This window comes from Biomphalaria glabrata, chromosome 3, assembly GCF_947242115.1.
Source record: "Biomphalaria glabrata chromosome 3, xgBioGlab47.1, whole genome shotgun sequence".
In the NCBI taxonomy this organism is placed as follows: Eukaryota; Metazoa; Mollusca; class Gastropoda; family Planorbidae; genus Biomphalaria; species Biomphalaria glabrata.
Window position 1 is genome coordinate 36,220,752 of NC_074713.1, and position 17,865 is coordinate 36,238,616.

The 17,865-nt window shown below is 41.3% G+C and overlaps 1 protein-coding gene and 1 long non-coding RNA gene across 13 annotated transcripts in view; one reads left to right on the plus strand and one right to left on the minus strand.

Annotated features, from left to right (window-relative positions):
- Window positions 1-17,865, minus strand: part of LOC106056965 (calpain-B-like) — a 119,942-nt gene that overhangs the window by 56,003 nt on the left and 46,074 nt on the right. For 6 of the 12 annotated variants that reach the window (XM_056024808.1, XM_056024807.1, XM_056024803.1 and 3 more), the window contains exon 1: window positions 14,901-15,973. The exons of 1 other annotated variant lie outside the window; for it this stretch is intronic. In XM_056024808.1, coding sequence (XP_055880783.1) covers window positions 14,901-15,479 — 579 coding nt within the window. In that variant the 5' untranslated portion in view covers window positions 15,480-15,973. Of the gene's footprint in view, window positions 1-14,900; window positions 15,980-17,865 lie in introns of those variants that run through there. 5 more of the 12 variants (XM_056024804.1, XM_056024802.1, XM_056024811.1 and 2 more) reach the window with 3 other exon arrangements.
- LOC129925299 (uncharacterized) lies at window positions 13,352-14,175 on the plus strand. Its single transcript, XR_008777095.1, has 2 exons — window positions 13,352-13,864; window positions 13,962-14,175. It is a non-coding gene; the product is annotated as an uncharacterized LOC129925299 (long non-coding RNA).

Here is a 17,865-nt window from a genome sequence, read left to right on the forward strand (position 1 = left end):
ATTTTTAAAAATGTTTTTTGAATCGCCTTCTTTAATTAAGCACATAACAGGAAGCAAACTAATGTCCCCTCCAGCCCTCCCCCACAGAAGTATTCGCTTGCCACTATAGTGTATGAGTGTACGCGTGTGCATGGTGATTGAGGCCATGAGTTGAGAGATTCTAGACTAAAGTATGATTGAGTGCGTTACTGGACCACGACAGACAGTGCTCCCAACACGTCCAGCCCAGAGTACAATCACGTCACGACATGCTCTCACACAGGCCAGGTGAGTAGGGGGCATAACTCTCGTATGATGGTTCTTTAAACAAACAAAAAGATATGTCGGCCATTGCTTTCTATGTTGCCTTTCATAGTTCTTCTACGTCTTCTTACCAGGGCAGGATTTAGGAAAGGGAAGGCGGGCGGGGCTTAAGCAAGAAAGGGACCTCCATAAAAGACGGGTCAGATACTTTATGTCTTTGTGGGTGCATTTTTCTAGCATTTTACCAAGACTACTGTAAATCTTGCAATTTGTAACAGTGTCGTGGTTATAGTGCATCTGTTTATAGTGTGCTCGTATTCTTCTAGTATACTAGGGAGTTACTACTTTGCCTAAACCCTAACAATTTACATTTTTAAAACTAAAGTATGCATATTTAATAATTTTCTTTTCTTTTAAACGAAGGAGGATTAATGTACAAGTTCTTTCTTTTATAATATGGCATGCTTTTAGATATTAATATATAGGCCTATTTTTGTTTAAATAAGAGTTTGTTTTTTAAAGCTTTCGAAAAAGTATAAAGCCTCCACAAACTTAAATCCGGCCCTGCTTCTTCCGTTTATTTTCCGTACATCCTCCTCTTTCTATTCCCTTCACCTGTTCCTTACATCGGCTATTCATGAAGCACGACTCCAAATAGTATTTTTTTAAAAAGGTCGGGGGAGGGTACAAAGGTGTTAAAAATATTTTAGACTAGCAGTACACACCGGCTACGCCCGTTGATTGTTGCTTTATATTGTTTATAATGGCAGGAACCACCCCCCCCCCTCCTTTTTTTTAAATAAACGGGACACATATTAATGATCAACCGACAAACCATTTTTTAGCCCGTGAATACCTGTGTCTTTTACAAAACGATTTCACGGCCCTCTCTCTCTCTCCTTCTTTTTTTCTCTCTCTCTTTCTCTCTTTCTTTCTCTGTCTCTTTCCTTCTCTCTCTTTCTCTCTCTTTCTCTCTCTTTCTTTCTCTGTCTCTCTTGTTCGCTCTCAGGAACCCACATTTTTTTTTTAAAACCTGCACATCGTAATTTCTCCAACATAGACGTTTGACTTGATTTGAGAAGACACGCTTCATAATGCGACCACGACACACACGCACACTTATATTTTGGGCCCGTTAATTTTAGAATCACTTTTGCATATCCGCCCCCCCCCTCCCCCAAGCCATCAATAAAAAATTACTTTTATGTACACTCAAAGACTGTTCTTCGGCTTCTCAATTCAAACTTGCCTATATTATATTTCAACCGTTCCCCCCCCCTCCTCCCACGTACACACACAGTGACAGACACAGACAACAGCTTTCATACTTCTCGGCACATTTGTATTACAATGACAACTTTTTAAGTCTCCTCCGATTACTTTGTGGCTGGATGTACTGCAGACCTAGAGAATAAATTTATGCATTTTCCATTTCCAACTCTACTTTTATTTTGGTATTGTGTTCTCTGAATAAAAAGAAATATCAATTTGGTTTTATTGTGTTTGTTTGTGTTTTTACCCTTTTGAATGTAGCGAAATGACAATAGATTTAGATTTATCTTTTTTATGCTATTTGGATTTTTTTTCAATTTTATTTAGTCAGCGTCTAAAGGAAAGCGGAAGTGACGTAAGGCAAGTTTTTAAAAATTCACTTAGGGGAAAAGAAAATATATACAGGAAGTCCTATTTTCGTGATATATCTTTTATAATTATTTATATGTAGACTGCGGTCTTTTGAGAGGATACCGAAAATAAAATACAAAGTTTTAATAAAAAGCTTGCGGTTTTTCGCGAATAGCAGTCGTCAGGTAGAGAATACGTCAAATCGGGTTCTTAGTGAGCTTCTAGGCTTTCAAAAGACCACAAATAGCTTCTCCGTTGGACATATTTTTAAACACACGGTAATGTTGAAGTCGTTTTTCATAGAAGCTTTTTAAGTTTTGAAATCTAGTGATATAACGTGACAGGCAGTTGGACACACAGATAACACATACATTCAAAACAATGGCAGTTTTTCTCTCCATAAGTCTCTAAAAATTGCGCTCATAATGTATTGTTCCTATGTAGAGAACAAAAAGAATTCATTTTCCCAGGTCATTTGTTCTTCTTACTGTAACAGACAATATATGTCATAGCAAAGGAATGTCTGTTTAGTCATGTATGTGACAAGGCTTCATTAACAACGAGTTGAAATAACCGGAAGTCTGTCAGAAAGTTCGCTTTTTTTTTAAACTTAATATAAAAGCTCATGAAATTTAGTGTTAACGTAACTTTATTTTAGAATCGAAAGAGTGATTTATGTGATCCGTCTCGCTCTTTCTGTTTGACTCTTCGTTCTCTGTCTCCGACTCGCTCTCTTTCTGTTTGTCTCATTCTCTCTCTGTGTTTGTCTCCTTCTCTCTCTCTGTTTTTCAACTTCTATCTCTTTCTGTTTGTTTCCTTCTCTTTTTGTTTGTCTCTTTCTCTCTCTTTCTGTTTGTCTTCTTCTCTCTTTCTGTTTGTCTCCTTCTCTCTTTCTGTTTGTCTCCTTCTCTCTTTCTGTTTGTCTCCTTCTCTCTCTCTTAATGTCTCCTTCTCTCTCTCTTAATGTTTGTCTCCTTCTCTCTTTCTGTTTGTCTCCTTCTCTCTCTTTCTGTTTGTCTCCTTCTCTCTCTCTCTTTCTGTTTGTCTCCTTCTCTCTCTTTCTGTTTGTCTCCTTCTCTCTCTTTCTGTTTGTCTCCTTCTCTCTCTTTCTGTTTGTCTCCTTCTCTCTCTCTCTTTCTGTTTGTCTCCTTCTCTTTCTGTTTGTCTCCTTCTCTCTCTCTGTTTGTCTCCTTCTCTCTTTCTGTTTTTCTCCTTCTCTCTCTTTCTGTTTGTCTCCTTCTCTTTCTGTTTGTCTCCTTCTCTCTCTCTGTTTGTCTCCTTCTCTCTTTCTGTTTTTCTCCTTCTCTCTCTTTCTGTTTGTCTCCTTCTCTCTCTCTCTCTCTCTTTCTGTTTGTCTCCTTCTCTCTCTTTCTGTTTGTCTCCTTCTCTCTCTCTCTCTCTCTCTTTCTGTTTGTCTCCTTCTCTCTCTTTCTGTTTGTCCCCTTCTCTCTTTCTGTTTGTCTCCTTCTCTCTCTTTCTGTTTGTCTCCTTCTCTCTCTTTCTGTTTGTCTCCTTCTCTCTCTTTCTGTTTGTCTCCTTCTTTCTCTTTCTGTTTGTCTCCTTCTCTCTCTCTCTTTCTGTTTTTCTCCTTCTCTCTCTTTCTGTTTTTCTCCTTCTCTCTCTCTCTCTCTGTTTGTCTCCTTCTCTCTCTATCTGTTTGTCTCCTTCTCCCTCTCTCTGTTTGTCTCCTTCTCTCTTTCTGTTTGTCTCCTTCTCTCTCTCTCTCTGTTTGTCTCCTTCTCTCTTTCTGTTTGTCTCCTTCTCTCTCTCTCTGTTTGTCTCCTTCTCTCTCTTTCTGTTTGTCTCCTTCTCTCTCTCTGTTTGTCTCCTTCTCTCTCTTTCTGTTTGTCTCCTTCTCTCTCTTTCTGTTTGTCTCCTTCTCTCTCTCTGTTTGTCTCCTTCTCTCTTTCTGTTTGTCTCCTTCTCTTTCTGTTTGTCTCCTTCTCTCTCTCTGTTTGTCTCCTTCTCTCTTTCTGTTTTTCTCCTTCTCTCTCTTTCTGTTTGTCTCCTTCTCTCTCTCTCTCTCTCTTTCTGTTTGTCTCCTTCTCTCTTTCTGTTTGTCTCCTTCTCTCTCTTTCTGTTTGTCTCCTTCTTTCTCTTTCTGTTTGTCTCCTTCTCTCTCTCTCTTTCTGTTTTTCTCCTTCTCTCTCTTTCTGTTTGTCTCCTTCTCTCTTTCTGTTTGTCTCCTTCTCTCTCTCTCTCTCTGTTTGTCTCCTTCTCTCTCTCTGTTTGTCTCCTTCTCTCTCTCTCTGTTTGTCTCCTTCTCTCTCTCTGTTTGTCTCCTTCTCTCTCTTTTTGTTTGTCTCCTTCTCTCTTTCTGTTTGTCTCCTTCTCTCTGTAGTGTAACTGAGTTGATTTTCTGCGTGCGTCCAGCGTGTCTGAAGGTCATGGCCATTGTTGTGTTTCATGTCCAGTGTGTGTGTGTATGTATAGACTGCATCAGTGGTATGCGAGACGTGCTGGTTTCATTCACTGTTTACTGTAGTCTAATTTTGTCGAATAAAGCCATGTTATTGGTATTCTAGTCGTTATCATTTCATTACAATTTATTCGACAAAATTATGTATCTGGATTAGTGTTGTATTCCTTAATCTACAATGGATAAATTACTCAGACCGAAAGAGTTGGACATTGATCCTAATGCTCCTCTGGCCTCAGAAAAATGGACTCACTGGTATGACACATTTCAGAATTTTCTTTCGTCCATCAAGACTTTAAACTAAAGTTGTTGAAGAATCACGTATCTGCTACGGTTTATATGCTCATCAGTGATGTATCGTCCTATTCGATGGCCATAGACACACTCAAGACTACTTATATTAAGGTAACGCATGACATTTTTGCTAGACATTTGGTTGCTACATGTAAACAGCAGCCGGGCCAAACGGTAGAGTCCTTTATGCTAAAGTTGCGAAGCCTGGCCCGGGACTGTGACTTTAAAGAAGTAACTGCTGAACAGCACAGAGACATTTGCATTAGAGACGCCTTCATAACGGGTCTGGCATCCAACACTATTAGACTGCGGTTACTGGAAAAGACATCTCTTACTCTACAAAGCGCTTTTGACGAAGCTAGAGTGTAAGAAACAGCGACAAAGCATGCTCAGGCTTACAATTCAACGAACGAAATCTCCTGTGGGGCAATGAAAACACCAACTAGCTCCCATCTAGAAACATACATTTCTAATGAAGACCAGGAATTAAATGCCATTAAGTCGCTATGCTACTTTTGTGGTAGGAGGAGACACTCTAGAACTGAATGCCCTGCTCGAAATGCATTATGTCATCAGTGCGGTAAAAAGGGGCACTTCCAAACTGTTTGTAAATCAAGTAAAACAACAGCCAACAAAGCTGACAGCAAAATATCACTGACCAGTGTGATAACTCCATGTACCTTGTCATCAACGCATTTCTCTGGGCTTACACAGTCTACGGCACAAGTGAACGTCAACGGGTTGCTGTTGCAAGCTCTCATAGACACTGGCAGCTGTGAAAGCTACATATCAGAAGCCATCGTCAAGAGAAATAAATGGCCAGTACGTCCGTCTACAAACAGAATATTCATGGCCACTACACATCTTTCTGAAAAGACATTAGGACATACATTTGCCGATGTCCAGTACAAGGGAGAACACTACAAAAAGGTCAAACTTTCTCTACTTGCTGGATTGTGCTCGGATGTAATCCTTGGTGTAGACTTTATAAGTCTTCATAAGGAATTGACCATACCGTACGGAGGAAAACGCAATCCACTACACATCTGTGGTCTTAAAGCAGCACGAGTCGAAACACCGAGCCTATTCAGTAATCTAACTTCTGACTGCAGAGCAGTGGCTACTAAGTCCCGAAAGCACTCAATAGGTGATAACAAATTTATTGAGTCTGAAATTAGAAAACTCCTCTCGGACAAAATCATTGAACCTTCAAAGTCTCCCTGTAGAGCACAGGTGCTTGTGACAACAAACGAGAGACATAAAAGAAGGATGGTCATTGATTACAGTCAAACAATAAATCGCTTCACCTTACTGGATGCATACCCAATGCCCCGAGTCGATGAACTGGTAGAACGGATATCCAACTATTCCGTTTTTTGTACTCTAGACCTCAAAAGTGCCTACCATCAAATACCAATCAAGACTGAGGAAAGACCGTTTACTGCATTTGAGGCATGTGGCAAACTCTACCAGTTCTGTCGCATCCCTTTCGGTGTTACCAACGGAGTTGCATGCTTCCAGAGAACAATAAATCAAATTATTGAGAATGAAAAGTTGCAGGACACCTTTGCATACGTGGACAATGTAACGGTATGTGGTCATGTGGTCGCACGATGAGAATATGCAAAGATTTCTAGATGCTTCTAGAAAGTATGGGATCACATTTAATGAAGACAAAAGTACGATAGCCACTGACAAAGTTTGCCTATTGGGATACGAAATTTCTAAAGGCCTTCTCAAGCCAGACCCTGAAAGATTCCAGGCTTTAAGAAACCTTCCTCCCCCTCATGATATGCGCTCACAAAAACGGATCGTGGGCATGTTGGCGTACTACTCACAGTGGATCCCAAATTTTTCTAACAAAATAAATGTTTTGGCAAATAACACGTCGTTCCCTCTTTCAGAAACAGTAAAGACAGCCCTTAACGAATTAAAGCAGGAGCTGGAGAAAGCTGCCATCTTCACCATCGACTATACTCGACCTCTGACGGTTGAAACAGACGCTTCGGATGTTGCAATAGCTGCCACCCTCAACCAGGATGGCCGCCCCGTGGCGTTCTTTTCAAGAAAAGTGAAAGGCGGCACTCAGCTATAGAAAAAGAAGCTTATGCCATTGTAGAATCTTTAAGGAAATGGCACCACTACTTAGTAGGAAATCGCTTTACCCTTGTCACGGATCAACGCTCTGTGGCCTTCATGTATGACAAACAGAGCAAAGGGAAAATAAAGAATGAGAAAATTCAAAGGTGGAGACTGGAACTGAGCTGTTTCCACTACGATGTCTTGTATAGACCAGCCAAACACAATGTAGCGGCTGATACGTTTTCTAGAAACGGGTGTGTGTCAGCTATGAGTCGAAATGAATTGAAACTGCTCCATGACTCTCTGTGTCATCCGGGAGTAACAAGACTATGGCATTTAGTGCGAGCGAAAAACTTACCTTTCTCTTGTGAAGATGCTAGGCTGGTTGTCAACCAGTGCAGAATCTGTGCCGAAGTAAAACCCAGATATTTCAGTAATTCTAATGGAACTCTAATTAAGGCGATGCAACCTTTCCAGAGACTAAGTATGGACTTCAAAGGACCGCTCCCTTCTACATCTCGGAACACATACCTGCTAACTATAGTTGACGAATTTTCAAGATTCCCGTTTGCATACGCCTGTTCTGATATGTCGGCTTCAACAGTAATCAGATGTCTAGATAATTTATTTGGACTATTCGGAATGCCTGACTATGTACACTCTGATAGAGGTACCTCATTCATGTCAAGAGAGGTGCAGGAATTTTTACACGAGAGAGGGGTGGCCACAAGCAGGACGACCCCTTATAATCCCAGAGGGAACTCTCAAGTAGAAAGGCTAAACGGGTCATTATGGAAAGCTATAACTCTGGCCTTAAAAACTCAAGGACTCCCGGTTTCCAAATGGGAGCAGGCGTTAAACCAAGCCCTGCACTCTCTTCGTTCTCTGCTCTGTACCGCTATAAACGAGACACCTCACGAGAGAATATTCAAGTTCTATCACAGGTCCACCTTCGGCAAATCACTCCCGACATGGTTAGCTCAACCAGGAAAAGTGTTGTTAAAAAAGGGAGTCCGTGCATCAAAATATGACGATAGTACAATAGCTGTGGACTTAATTACATGCAACCCACAGTATGCCATTGTAAGACTTCCTGATGGAAGAGAAGAAACAGTGTCATTACGACATTTGGCCCCCGTTCCAAGAGAGGGAGAATCAGAGGTGTATCAACATATGGAACATGAAGACTTTGAGCCGGAGACAAACCCTATCACACAGATGCAGGTGCCTACTGACCATGTGACTATAGAACCAATGGCTGCTCCTAACACGTATGTACAACAAGGGGAAAATGGACATCAAGAAGAAGTAAATGCAGGGGCTGAGTCTCCTGTTAGAGAGCCGCCGATGTCACCAACTCCAAGCGACGGCAGTATTGGTCCTGGTAGATATAACCTAAGACCAAGAACAAGCAGACCTAATTATAAGGTCTAACATTTATTTAATTATTTTTCCATATCACAAGTTCTAACTCAGTATATGTAGGCTTAATATGACACACTTTGAACTGATCATTTTATAGTGTATAGCTTTTCTAGTTAGACTTTTTGTATTGTATTACTTATTACATTATTATTCAAGACAACTGGTCTTAATATTTGTATGCATAAGGGACTGATAATTTTATAGTGTATAACGTGTTTGTTTATAGTTATACAATGCTTTTCAATAGAGTAACTCTGTAAGTATTCTGTAGGGATACTAAGGCCTCTTATATCGCTGTCCTTCACTATTATTTACATGTTTATGTTCCTATAACTTTTAGGCGGGGTGATTGTAGTGTAACTGAGTTGATTTTCTGCGTGCGTCCAGCGTGTCTGAAGGTCATGGCCATTGTTGTGTTTCATGTCCAGTGTGTGTGTGTGTGTATAGACTGCATCAGTGGTATGCTAGACGTGCTGGTTTCATTCACTGTTTACTGTAGTCTAATTTTGTCGAATAAAGCCATGTTATTGGTATTCTAGTCGTTATCATTTCATTACACTCTCTCTTTCTGTTCGTCTCCTTCTCTCTTTCTGTTTGTCTCCTTCTCTCTTTCTGTTTGTCTCCTTCTCTCTCTCTGTTTGTCTCCTTCTCTCTCTTTCTGTTTGTCTCCTTCTCTCTCTCTGTTTGTCTCCTTCTCTCTCTCTGTTTGTCTCCTCTCTCTTTCTGTTTGTCTCCTTCTCTCTTTCTGTTTGTCTTCTTCTCTCTCTCTGTTTGTCTCCTTCTCTCTCTCTTTTTGTTTGTCTCCTCTCTCTTTCATTTTGTCTCCTTCTCTCTCTTTCTGTTTGTCTCCTTCTCTCTTTCTGTTTGTCTCCTTCTCTCTCTTTCTGTTTGTCTCATTCTCTCTCTCTCTCTCTCTTTGTTTCCTTCTCTTTTTGTTTGTCTCCTTCTCTCTCTCTGTTTGTCTCCTTCTCTCTCTTTCTGTTTGTCTCCTTCTCTCTTTCTGTTTGTCTCCTTCTCTATTTCTGTTTGTCTCCTTCTCTCTCTCTCTCTGTTTGTCTCCTTCTCTCTCTTTCTGTTTGTCTCCTTCTCTCTCTCTCTGTTTGTCTCCTTCTCTCTTTCTGTTTGTCTCCTTCTCTCTCTCTGTTTGTCTCCTTCTCTCTTTCTGTTTGTTTCCTTCTCTCTTTCTGTTTGTCTCCTTCTCTCTCTCTGTTTGTCTCCTTCTCTCTTTTTGTTTGTCTCCTTCTCTCTCTTTCATTTTGTCTCCTTCTCTCTCTTTCTGTTTGTCTCCTTCTCTCTTTCATTTTGTCTCCTTCTCTCTCTTTCTGTTTGTCTCCTTCTCTCTTTCTGTTTGTCTCCTTCTCTCTTTTTCTGTTTGTCTCCTTCTCTCTCTTTCTGTTTGTCTCCTTCTCTCTCTTTCTGTTTGTCTCCTTCTCTCTCTGTTTGTCTCCTTCTCTCTCTTTCTGTTTGTCTCCTTCTCTCTCTGTTTGTCTCTTTCTCTCTCTTTCTGTTTGTCTATTTCTCTCTTTCTGTTTATCTCTTTCTCTCTCTCTGTTTGTCTCCTTCTCTCTTTCTGTTTGTCTCCTTCTCTCTTTCTGTTTGTCTCCTTCTCTCTTTCTGTTTGTCTCCTTCTCTTTTTCTGTTTGCCTCCTTCTCTCTCTCTCTCTGTTTGTCTCCTTCTCTCTCTTTCTGTTTGTCTCCTTCTCTCTCTCTGTTTGTCTCCTTCTCTCTTTCTGTTTGTCTCCTTCTCTCTTTCTGTTTGTCTCCTTCTCTCTCTCTCTCTCTCTGTTTGTCTCCTTCTCTCTCTTTCATTTTGTCTCCTTCTCTCTCTTTCTGTTTGTCTCCTTCTCTCTTTCATTTTGTCTCCTTCTCTCTCTTTCTGTTTGTCTCCTTCTCTCTCTTTCTGTTTGTCTCCTTCTCTCTCTCTTTCTGTTTGTCTCCTTCTCTCTCTCTGTTTGTCTCCTTCTCTCTTTCTGTTTGTCTCCTTCTCTCTTTCTGTTTGTCTCCTTCTCTCTCTCTGTTTGTCTCCTTCTCTCTTTTTGTTTGTCTCCTTCTCTCTCTTTCATTTTGTCTCCTTCTCTCTCTTTCTGTTTGTCTCCTTCTCTCTTTCATTTTGTCTCCTTCTCTCTCTTTCTGTTTGTCTCATTCTCTCTTTCTGTTTGTCTCCTTCTCTCTCTTTCTGTTTGTCTCCTTCTCTCTTTTTCTGTTTGTCTCCTTCTCTCTCTTTCTGTTTGTCTCCTTCTCTCTCTGTTTGTCTCCTCTCTCTCTTTCTGTTTGTCTCCTTCTCTCTCTTTTTCTGTTTGTCTCCTTCTCTCTCTTTCTGTTTGTCTCCTTCTCTCTCTTTTTCTGTTTGTCTCCTTCTCTCTCTTTCTGTTTGTCACCTTCTCTCTCTTTTTCTGTTTGTCTCCTTCTCTCTCTTTCTGTTTGTCTCCTTCTCTCTCTCTTTCTGTTTGTCTCCTTCTCTCTCTTTCTGTTTGTCTCCTTCTCTCTCTCTTTCTGTTGTCTTATCTCTGTTTGTATTCTTCTCTATCTCTCTCTGTTTGTCCCTTCTCTCTGTTTGTCCCTTCTCTCTGTTTTTCCCTTCTCTCTTCCTTTCTCTCAGTTTATCTCTCTCTCTCTCTCTTTTACGTTGTTCGAGCTGCACTCGCAATGCACTAGCTCTTATCTCAGAAGCCCTTGACGCGAGGGTGTGGTGTGGGTGGGGGAAGCCAATGTTATCAGCAAGTCTATTTCTGAAGAAAAACATAGACCTGGAGAAAAAATGACCAGTCACGAGAAACTGGCCTGTTTGATGTTCTGTGTCGTGGTGGATAACTCAACTGGATATACCTGGACTTAAACTGAGGGACATCAAACGTTCTCTTGTGTTTGACATTGATGAGGACACGATCGCAGTGTAGTGGCGTATCTCTCTTGTCGGGCAGACAGGCTCTAGGTTTCTATCTTCTACTGATCACTGCTATTACATTTTGAAGTATATTTTGTTTACATTGTTCACATTTATGGCTCAGCAGGAAGAACAAATCAACCCCCAAGGCAGTTATTAACATTGTCATTCAGTTATCCAGCATTAGCAGCAAGCTTTTTACTAGTAACTAACTCTTCAATGCGAGGGACATGAAAAAACAAACTATTACTGTATTACAGAGTAAACCTCAACAAGTCTTATCACTAGAGACTACTTCTCTGTTAGACACATTGTAAATGACTACATCTCTTCTCAGCACTTACAAAATGACTACACCTCTCTTCGGCACCTGGTAAATAATATGTTTATTAAGACATCTACTAAATGACTACATCAGGCTGGCTGCCTGGTCGTGCGGTTTGCGCGCTGGACTGTCGTTCAGATTTATTGATGTCCAGGGTTCAAACCCTGCCCGCTCCCATACCCCGTCTTCCTGCGGGAGGTTTGCACTAGGAAGTAATTATCTTCAACTCTGAAGGAACATCCGAAACATGTAAAACAAACAAAACAAACATCCCTCTTCGTATCATCCAGCAACGTGATGATTTGTCCAGCATAATGGCCTACCAACGTAAAGGCCTGTCCAGCATAATGACCTACCAACGTAAAGGCCTGTCCAGCATAATGACCTACCAACGTAAAGGCCTGTCCAGCATAATGACCTACCAACGTAAAGGCCTGTCCAGCATAATGACCTACCAACGTAAAGGCCTGTCCAGCATAATGACCTACCAAGGTAAAGGCCTGTCCAGCATAATGACCTACCAACGTAAAGGCCTGTCCATCGTAATGACCTACCAACGTAAAGGCCTATCCAGCATAATGACCTACCAACGTAAAGGCCTGTCCATCGTAATGACCTACCAACGTAAAGGCCTGTCCAGCATAATGACCTACCAACGTAAAGGCCTGTCCAGCATAATGACCTACCAAAGTAATGAACAATCCAGCATAATGACCTACCAACGTAATGGCCTGTCCAGCATAATGACCTACCAACGTAATGGACAATCCAGCATAATGACCTACCAACGTAAAGGCCTGTCCAGCATAATGACCTACCAACGTAAAGGCCTGTCCAGCATAATGACCTACCAACGTAAAGGCCTGTCCAGCATAATGACCTACCAAGGTAAAGGCCTGTCCAGCATAATGACCTACCAACGTAAAGGCCTGTCCAGCATAATGACCTACCAGCGTAAAGGCCTGTCCATCGTAATGACCTACCAACGTAAAGGCCTATCCAGCATAATGACCTACCAACGTAAAGGCCTGTCCATCGTAATGACCTACCAACGTAAAGGCCTGTCCAGCATAATGACCTACCAACGTAAAGGCCTGTCCAGCATAATGACCTACCAACGTAAAGGCCTGTCCAGCATAATGACCTACCAAGGTAAAGGCCTGTCCAGCATAATGACCTACCAACGTAAAGGCCTGTCCAGCATAATGACCTACCAACGTAAAGGCCTGTCCATCGTAATGACCTACCAACGTAAAGGCCTGTCCAGCATAATGACCTACCAACGTAAAGGCCTGTCCATCGTAATGACCTACCAACGTAAAGGCCTGTCCAGCATAATGACCTACCAACGTAAAGGCCTGTCCATCGTAATGACCTACCAACGTAAAGGCCTGTCCAGCATAATGACCTACCAACGTAAAGGCCTGTCCATCGTAATGACCTACCAACGTAAAGGCCTGTCCAGCATAATGACCTACCAACGTAAAGTCCTGTCCAGCATAATGACCTACCAAAGTAATGAACAATCCAGCATAATGACCTACCAACGTAATGGCCTGTCCAGCATAATGACCTACCAACGTAATGGCCTGTCCATCGTAATAGTTTCTTCAGTGAGGCTAAAATGTGAGGATGCTCTGTCTTCCCTCCCTTGCCCTTGTCGAAATGGAAACATAAACAACATCACGGGTTGAAACAAACGAGGGAGTTTGAAAGTTACTTATTTCTACTTGGTCAAAATGTCGGAGTAGATCATCTGTTTTACCTTGACATCGAGCAGGAATTACAAACACCTTTTCAAACACCTTTCTCTTTCCTTTTTTTTTTCTCTTAATTTTCTTTCCTCTTTCATGTATTGGCAGCTAAAGGGAAAGCACTCGTGTAGTCCAATTACTCCAGAAAGATGCCAAGAGGAACATCCCCCCCCCCTTTTTTACATACACTCATACTTAAGTACTGTACATCAGGAACTGGAGGGAAAGTTTCAGTAGTCGGATGTCAGGTTGGAATGTACTAAATTAGGAGGGCGGTGGGGATGAACTGGTGCTGTGTCAAATTGCTTAGAAGAAGTTGCTAGAATCGGTGCAGGAAATTGACGTCGGTTTCTTCTGATAGACTTTCAATCCATGATACAAGTTAGGAAACAACAGGGACACTTAGAGTGTCAGACGTGCAAGACAAAACTAGTTTATTTGTAGCTCATCATTTGATCTCATAGCTCTCTCACTACCCCTCTCTCCCTCGCGCTCTCTCTCTCTTTTCTATCACTCTTTTCTCCCCTCTCTTCGCCCCTTTTGTCTCTCTCTCCTAATCTCTCTTTCTCATCTTCTCTCTCTCTCTCTCTCTCTATTTTCCTCTTTTTCTGACTTCCTATCTCTTCATCTTTCTCAGCTCCACTGTCACTATCTCTCTGTCGGTGCGTAGATTATGGCATTCTAGCACCAATGTGTATTAAGTGCACTATTTTTGAACGCACTTTCTTTTTGTTGCCTTGCTTGTAAGTTAATGGAGTGTTTTTGTTCTGCTGGTGTAACGTTTGTTGAGATTTTTCTGTGTTCCCCTGTTTAGGGTGAGTATCTAAGGCATAACTGCGTTTCGCAGTTGTTTCGATGCCATAGTGATAGTCTACTAGACCTTTCTAGTTTGTCTTTACTTTGTCTTTACAGGGAGTTAGCTTGGGATTGGAAGTCTACGCTGGTGACTAAAGACAGCAGTGTCAGAGTGTGTTGTGTTTTCGAACATTAATGTGTACGTTGTGGGACAGCAAGGGGTAGAATTATTATTTAATTAATAAATTCACAGTCTTAAAATGTTCAATGTCATTACTCCATTAGTTTGTCATCATACTTATATTTATATCATTAAATATTTACATTGTTACCAGTGAGTCATTTATTTATTGTAAGCACGAAGGTGCCTGGTTAAATGTCAGGGGCCCGGGCAAACGAGCTAAGGCCTTAACATAACCCTGACACTCTCCTCTTTTTCTCCTGTCTCTTTCCTCCTCTCTAAGCCTCCCCTTTCTCTAATTCCTCTCTTTTTCTCTCTGTCTTTCCCAGTCCCAAATCTTCTCCCAACTCGGAGCAGCCTCATTCCATTAAAGTAGTCCTACTCTATTATTTATTATTGCACTCACTAAAAATAAGGAAAAATACTTCTCAATAATAGTCTAGAACAAAGAGAATGTTTTAAACAGTCTAGTTCTACGATTTGTACCGACATATCGATCGCTTAGACCACAGATTGTACTGCTTTTAGACATTGGCTATCATGCTAAAAATTTAGGATTTTGCTAGATTAATGATTTTTTTTTGGTGTCTTTAAATTAGATTAAATGTATACTACACGCCACCCATACCCCAGTTACATTTGTCTCCCGCCCCCCCCCCCCTTTAAAAAAAAAAAAACAAAGAAACAGAAATACTTGGTCTTAACTAGTAGTCTAATATAACGTTTGTTCAGTGTAGTAAAAGTTTAAAAAAAAAAAGGATCCTAAAACAAACAGTCCCTGTCACTCGTTTTGTCGTCTGCTACGGTATTTAGGTCTCGTGTATATGAAGTACAACAACAATGTTAAGGTCAATGAATCATTATAATCAACTTACGTGTGGGCGTTTCCATTCAAAGGGTCGTGGCGGTGACCTGCTGAAAAAAATGGACGAGTCCACACAGGGGAACTCAGGGTCCTCAAAAAGAATTCCTTCTCGCAAACACTGGGCTCTAATCTCGTCGGGGTTTTGAAACTTGAGACCGACAAACGGATTTTTCTTCAGAACTCTAGTGGGGCGGCCTGCCAGCTTGGGTTGAGGGTCAGGGTCAGTCGGAGGGGCAACCACTTTTATGGTGGAGCCTCCCGTTCTTCTTCCAGGGTCAGCATCTCCGCCGCCGATGACGTAGCTTCGGCTACCACCCCCAGAAGGTCTAGACCCGCCCTTATTCCCGATATCAAATCCAAAGCCTTTGCCCCCAAAGCTGTCTCCGAAATCAATTTTAAACTGACCTCCAAAATCATCAAAGCCCCTTGAGCCGAAGTTGCCAAAGTCGCCGAAGTCCGAAGACGGGGTGAACCCGATGCTGCTACCTCCAGGGCCCCCGATGGTGACCGTTTTGGTCTGGACTTTAGGAGCTCCAGTGCCGTCAGAAACGTAGGTGCGTATGGTCTTCGTCTTGTAGTAGTTGGACATTTTGATTTTTTTATTTTTGACCTGAGGCCAGCACCAACACAACAATCAATCAGAAATCCGAGTCTGGTGAATGGCACTATTCTGAATCGGTCTTTTCTAATCGGCCTCTCTAGCCCGGCTGTTAATAGACTATGATTAAATTCCAATGAAATATTTCCTTTATGAATAAGAAAAACGGCAGCAGGAACTCGAGTCTCGCTTGTGATCTTTTCCTGCCTAAAAAACTCCTGTTACTATATTTAGAAACAGCAACTAGAGTAGAAAACACTCGGCGCTATGTTTATCCCACTCTGATGATAATTAGTATCGATATTTAATAAGCACACGCTTGGTTTCCGGGATGACCCACGACATGTAAACAAACAATGTAGAATGTATAATAAATATATCACAGCAGATAACACAAAAATGGTCTAACCGAAAAAAAAAAACAAGACAGTTCTAGTATCCTTCTACCTTGCAGACGTGAACAAGAAACGAGCAGAAGAAACCAAAATGGGGTGAGCCAAAGGGGAGATAAATTCGGCAAAGGGAAAAAAAAATTCTTGTGTGTGAGCTCACTGTGCTTGTGAGAAGGGGCCGGACATGGTAACTTTCACTCCTTTGGAATGTTCCATATTAATTACAAGGGGTACACAGGCTATACATCTTTTATATAGGGAAGTAAATTGTTTGGTTTTACTCACCACAAATTGTTTAAAATAATTTTATTTAATAGTATGATTTCTTTATCAACGCGATCTTATTTCAATACAAATATAGTACGGTTGAGTAAATAAATGAATGACTAATAAGTCAATAATACAACACTACTTAGCCGTGTCTTTTTAACGGTACTAGTAGAGAGAAGCCGCAGTGTTTATTCGAATTTTATTTTAGGTCATAGTGTTTTTCTTTTCCCTTTATTTTGAGTCCTGGAGCTACAAATCACAATAGAAGATATGAGCGATGATTCACATGTAACAGATGTGTCAGTGTGTGTGTGTTTGTGTGTGTGAGAGAGAGAGAGTATTCACGTGACTTTACTGTGCACGTGCTCCGTATATCAAGAATTATTTTCACTTTATTTTTATGCAATGCCAACAAGTGAACAGCTGACATTTGTCAAGACATTTGTCAGTAAGTCAAATACATTGTTACACCAAGATGACATGTAGGTCTGTGAATTTGATGGTTAGCAGTGGGGTTCCGGTAAACTAATGGACGTATCCTCCCACCATCAATGCCTCCCTCAGGTAAATGAGGCACACTTCCTCAGCCTCCTCCTAACAGCACGTGGTTTCTCCACGCTGTACAAAGTGGAGACAAGAAGGTGCGGCTGTGCTTGCTCAGCGTGTGAGTACAGTCAGATCAAATCTGGACAAAAAACAAGCAGTGTTGAATAACTTTCATGCGGCTCATGGGACGGTGGATACGTTTGTCTTTTACTGAGACGGCGGCTAACGATGGTGTCATGTGGCCAGCACAACGACCATTCGTTTTATTTCCCATTACTTAAATGTCGGGATTCATAAGACTTTCACAGGAAGCATGAAGGACACCGTGTTGTATAGAGTGAGACACTTAGTATTCTTAGTTTGTATAGAGTGAGACACTTAGTATTCTTAGTTTGTATAGAGTGAGACACTTAGTATTCTTAGTTTGTATAGAGACTTTGAACGTGACATTTAGCGACGTCACGACTTAGTTGGGTTAGAGATTATTTATGTAAACAGAGGCACACTAGGCAGTTGGTGTTAGGACTTCATAGAGATAACATGATATCATAGGCAGAGACTCGACCGTGGCCTTTTCAGTATTCAACGTCATTTGAGTATATAACGGTTTGGACTTAAGTCTATTTCTACTTGTTCCATGTGTAGGTCTTGTTACTTGTTAGTTAAGTACATCGAATACACCCGTACAAGAAACCCAGACATCTCCAGAGTAATCTGTCCAAGTCAGACAGCCATTACCAACTACAAGGGCGAGGCCTATCCCAATAAATCTGTTCCTGTGAAAAATCGACAATGGAGAATGCCACGGGTGAATGTCAACACATACGAAACACGTCGCTGAAAGACCAAATATTTCATGACATTCTCAAACATTCGAACTCTCACTGCTGTATGCTGAAAATCACAAATATGCTCTGCTAGAAGTCGTGAAGAGAGAAGTCGAGGTCAACAAAGAGGTGACTGGGTCTCCCGCCAAATCCTTGGTTCTGCTGAGAGTCAGTCAGCTTTGTCTTGTGCAAGCTTGGATCATGCAAATAACGTTTTCTTTTTGTTCCCGATATCCTAAGTGATACTGAATGGTAACTGCAGTGAATTGTGATGTTGATCTTCAAAGGTCAAATGTAGTGATTGCGGGTAAACGAGAACCCGTTTTGTTTATGTTCCTCAAG